The sequence below is a fragment of the Chiloscyllium plagiosum genome, chromosome 10 (assembly GCF_004010195.1).
Source record: "Chiloscyllium plagiosum isolate BGI_BamShark_2017 chromosome 10, ASM401019v2, whole genome shotgun sequence".
NCBI classification, from domain to species: domain Eukaryota; kingdom Metazoa; phylum Chordata; class Chondrichthyes; order Orectolobiformes; family Hemiscylliidae; genus Chiloscyllium; species Chiloscyllium plagiosum.
In genome coordinates, this window is record NC_057719.1 from 86,858,124 (window position 1) to 86,863,885 (window position 5,762).

A 5,762-nucleotide genomic window follows, 5' to 3' on the forward strand; every position below is an offset into this window, starting at 1 on the left:
CCGAAATGGCCACAACATCAAAGTCCCAGGTACCAACCCATGCTGAAGGTCACCCACCTTATTCCGGATGCTCCTAGCGTTGAAGTAGATACACTTCAAACCAACTTCTTGCTTGCCGGTGCCATCTTGTGTCCCTGAAACTTGATTTCGGACCTCCCTACTCTCAACCTTTTCTATACTCGAACTATGATTTTGGTTCCCATCCCCCTGCTGGATTAGTTTAAACCCACCCCAATAGCCTTAGCAAATTTCCCCCCAAAGATATTGGTACTCCTCTGGTTCAGATGAAGACCATCCTGCTTGTAGAGGTCCCACCTACCCCAGAAAGAGCCCCAATTATCCAAGAATCCAAAACCCTTCCTCCTGCACTATCCCTGTAGCCACGGGTTCAACTCCTCTCTCTCCCTATTCCTCACCTCACTAGCACGTGGCACAGGCAAGAAACCAGAGACAACAACCTGATGGGTTTTTCTGACAATCCACAATGAATTCTTGTTCACCCTCCGTTTCCTAATTGAGATTCCACTCCACCATCTGCCATGGCAGGATTCCAACCTGGGTCCCCCGAACGTTACCTGGGGCTCAAGATGACCAATCCTGTGATAGTGCCACTCGGCTATTGCCTCTCCTTACCAGGGACCATCCTTGTGAATCTTGTCTGAACTAACTTCAGTGAAATAATATCATGCCTTAAATTAGGGAACCAAAACTGCTGTCGGTACTCTAGCCAGTAAGACGTCAGTGTTTCCCCTAACTCAGGACAACATTCCACCCCATTTCCTGATTACCTGGTGAATGTGTGCTCACTTTCTGTGTTCCATGCACAGGTCCCTTTGTTTTGCAGCTTTCTGCAGGTTTTCTCCATTTAAATTATATTCTGTTCATCTGCTCTCCCTTCCAGAATAAACAACTTCACATTTTCCCACGTCGTAGTCCATATGCCAACTTTGCCTTTCCATCTGTTTTTGTGCTGTCTGTAAATTTGGTTCCAGTACATTGACTTCCTTCCTCCGATTGTCTACAGTTATAGTGCCAGCACTGACCCTTTGGAACCCCTGGTTACAGGTTACCAAACTGAAAACAGAACCCCTTCTCCCAGTCATGGTTACATGCCCACCAGCCAATTCTCTATCCATGCCAATGTACTCCCTCCAACACCATGAGCTGTTGTCTTATGGCTTAACCTTGTGTAATGTAGCTTGTGAACCACCTTGAAGTCCAAATACAACACATCTGTTAGTTCCCCTGTAGACACTGGCTGAGACTTACTCAAAAACCTTAAATACATGAGCCAGAGACCATTTCCCTTTGATGAAGCCCATGCTGAATCTGCTTAATTAGATTACTTAAGATTTTCCAAATGTTCACGCAGTCACGAAATTATCCAGCATGGAAACAAACCCTTCAGTCAACTCACCCACACCGACCAGACATCTCAATCTGACCTAGTCCCACCTGCCAGCACCCGGCCCATATCCCTCCAAACCCTTCCTATTCATATACCCATCCAGATGCCTTTGAAATGTTACAATTGCACCAGCCTTCACCACTTCCTCTGGCAGCTCATTCCATACACGTACCACCCTCTGTGTGAAAAAGTTGCCCCTTAGGTCCCTTTTAAATCTTTCCCCTCTCACCCTAAACCTATGCCCAACCTTCCCTAATAATTGATTCCAATACTTCACCAACAATAATTGCTCGGCTAATTGGCCTGAAGTTACCCGCTTTTTACCTCTCCCTCCCTTTCTGAATCGAGCTGTCACATTGGCAGCTTTCTAGTACTTTGCCAGAATCCAAGGATTTTTGGAAAATTACAACCAATGTATGCACTATTTCTGTAGCTCCCTCTTTTAGGATCCAAGGATGCAAATCATCAGGACCAGGGACTTATCTGCCTTTAGTCCTTTAGCATACCTCATACAACTTCTTCAGTGATGGTGACGGTATTTAATTCCTCCCAGTATTCTTTCATCTCAGTGGGATGTTTCAAGTATCTTCCTCCGTAAAGAAGATTTGTTTAAATCCAGTGCCATTTTCTTGTTCCGGAAACCATCTCCTCAGATTCATTTTCTAAGAGACCAAAGGAGGCATGATGGGGCCTTTCAAGAAATAAATTTCTCTCTCTCCTGCTCCCTGACCCCTCCATCAAGGGGAACAAGTTCCTTCCTGTCTCTGCCCACTCACCATTTTATCCATCTCAATCATCTCCCCCCCCCCCCCCCCCACCAATCTGCTGTGCTCAAAGGAGAACAACCACAGGCTATCAATCTCTCTGTCTCTCCATCCCTGAAACTCTCCAGGCCAGGAAACAGCCTGGTAAATCTCCTCCTGGAATGTGGATTCCAGACCTGCACGCAGTACTCTCCCTGTGGCCTAGCCAGTGGTTAATACAGTTCCAGCATCACTTCCCTGCTCTCCAACTCAATGCCTCACTGAATAAAGGCAAGTGTACTAGAGGCCTCCTGAACCACTTTATCCAGCCTCTGATACCTGAAGGCACACCAAGCTCCCTCTGACCCTGGGTGTATTCCCTTGCCGAAACAGAGGGGAAGCAGCCAAAGAAGGCATTTGAGGTTGTGTGGCCAGATAGGAGGTGAGGATTAATGGACTGTGAAGGCAGATTGAGGATGGAGGCAGGAAGGATTAGAGTTAGAGAAGGGCTAGAGTGAGCAGCGATAATTGGAAGGGAATGATGAAATGTAGAGTGGATGTGGAGGATTTGTGGGAACTGTTTTAGGGGGATGAGTTGTGGGGGATTTGGGGGAACTGAACTGTCCGTGTTCCAGGGGGAGGAGTTGAGTGAAGCCAGTGTACGCCTTAGTCTGCTTGAGAAGAAACTGGACTGTTCCTCGAAAGAGGCTGACGATCGAGTGGAGAAAATTCAGGTGAAACTGGAAGAGACACAGACACTGCTCAAAAAGAAGGAGAAGTGAGTAGTCGCAGCTGCCTACCGGCTTTCAGAGGTCTGACACTCACCCCTCTCAACATCACTCATTCACACCGTCACTCTCACTCACATCGTCACTCTCACTCACACCATCACTAACTGACTCACTCACGAACTGTCACTCACTCACTAACTGTCACTCACTCACTAACTGTCACTCACTAACTGTCACTCACTCACTGTCACTCACTCACACTGTCACTCACTCACACTGTCACTCACACTGTCACTCACACACTCACACTGTCACTCACTCACACTGTCACTCACTCACACTGTCACTCACTCACACTGTCACTCACTCACACTGTCACTCACTCACACTGTCACTCACTCACACTGTCACTCACTCACACTGTCACTCACTCACACTGTCACTCACTCACACTGTCACTCACTCACACTGTCACTCACTCACACTGTCACTCACTCACACTGTCACTCACTCACACTGTCACTCACTCACACTGTCACTCACTCACACTGTCACTCACTCACACTGTCACTCACTCACACTGTCACTCACTCACACTGTCACTCACTCACACTGTCACTCACTCACACTGTCACTCACTCACACTGTCACTCACTCACACTGTCACTCACTCACACTGTCACTCACTCACACTGTCACTCACTCACACTGTCACTCACTCACACTGTCACTCACTCACACTGTCACTCACTCACACTGTCACTCACTCACACTGTCACTCACTCACACTGTCACTCACTCACACTGTCACTCACTCACACTGTCACTCACTCACACTGTCACTCACTCACACTGTCACTCACTCACACTGTCACTCACTCACACTGTCACTCACTCACACTGTCACTCACTCACACTGTCACTCACTCACACTGTCACTCACTCACACTGTCACTCACTCACACTGTCACTCACTCACACTGTCACTCACTCACACTGTCACTCACTCACACTGTCACTCACTCACACTGTCACTCACTCACACTGTCACTCACTCACACTGTCACTCACTCACACTGTCACTCACTCACACTGTCACTCACTCACACTGTCACTCACTCACACTGTCACTCACTCACACTGTCACTCACTCACACTGTCACTCACTCACACTGTCACTCACTCACACTGTCACTCACTCACACTGTCACTCACTCACACTGTCACTCACTCACACTGTCACTCACTCACACTGTCACTCACTCACACTGTCACTCACTCACACTGTCACTCACTCACACTGTCACTCACTCACACTGTCACTCACTCACACTGTCACTCACTCACACTGTCACTCACTCACACTGTCACTCACTCACACTGTCACTCACTCACACTGTCACTCACTCACACTGTCACTCACTCACACTGTCACTCACTCACACTGTCACTCACTCACACTGTCACTCACTCACACTGTCACTCACTCACACTGTCACTCACTCACACTGTCACTCACTCACACTGTCACTCACTCACACTGTCACTCACTCACACTGTCACTCACTCACACTGTCACTCACTCACACTGTCACTCACTCACACTGTCACTCACTCACACTGTCACTCACTCACACTGTCACTCACTCACACTGTCACTCACTCACACTGTCACTCACTCACACTGTCACTCACTCACACTGTCACTCACTCACACTGTCACTCACTCACACTGTCACTCACTCACACTGTCACTCACTCACACTGTCACTCACTCACACTGTCACTCACTCACACTGTCACTCACTCACACTGTCACTCACTCACACTGTCACTCACTCACACTGTCACTCACTCACACTGTCACTCACTCACACTGTCACTCACTCACACTGTCACTCACTCACACTGTCACTCACTCACACTGTCACTCACTCACACTGTCACTCACTCACACTGTCACTCACTCACACTGTCACTCACTCACACTGTCACTCACTCACACTGTCACTCACTCACACTGTCACTCACTCACACTGTCACTCACTCACACTGTCACTCACTCACACTGTCACTCACTCACACTGTCACTCACTCACACTGTCACTCACTCACACTGTCACTCACTCACACTGTCACTCACTCACACTGTCACTCACTCACACTGTCACTCACTCACACTGTCACTCACTCACACTGTCACTCACTCACACTGTCACTCACTCACACTGTCACTCACTCACACTGTCACTCACTCACACTGTCACTCACTCACACTGTCACTCACTCACACTGTCACTCACTCACACTGTCACTCACTCACACTGTCACTCACTCACACTGTCACTCACTCACACTGTCACTCACTCACACTGTCACTCACTCACACTGTCACTCACTCACACTGTCACTCACTCACACTGTCACTCACTCACACTGTCACTCACTCACACTGTCACTCACTCACACTGTCACTCACTCACACTGTCACTCACTCACACTGTCACTCACTCACACTGTCACTCACTCACACTGTCACTCACTCACACTGTCACTCACTCACACTGTCACTCACTCACACTGTCACTCACTCACACTGTCACTCACTCACACTGTCACTCACTCACACTGTCACTCACTCACACTGTCACTCACTCACACTGTCACTCACTCACACTGTCACTCACTCACACTGTCACTCACTCACACTGTCACTCACTCACACTGTCACTCACTCACACTGTCACTCACTCACACTGTCACTCACTCACACTGTCACTCACTCACACTGTCACTCACTCACACTGTCACTCACTCACACTGTCACTCACTCACACTGTCACTCACTCACACTGTCACTCACTCACACTGTCACTCACT

General features: G+C 48.4%; 1 protein-coding gene across 1 annotated transcript in view; it reads left to right on the forward strand.

Annotated features, from left to right (window-relative positions):
• Positions 1–2,964, forward strand: part of LOC122553861 (dynactin subunit 1-like) — a 24,160-nt gene extending 21,196 nt beyond the window's left edge. The window contains exon 8 of the mRNA XM_043698303.1: positions 2,787–2,964. Coding sequence (XP_043554238.1) covers positions 2,787–2,933 — 147 coding nt within the window. The 3' untranslated portion in view covers positions 2,934–2,964. The remainder of the gene's footprint in view (positions 1–2,786) is intronic.
• Positions 2,965–5,762: the final 2,798 nt, after the last annotated feature.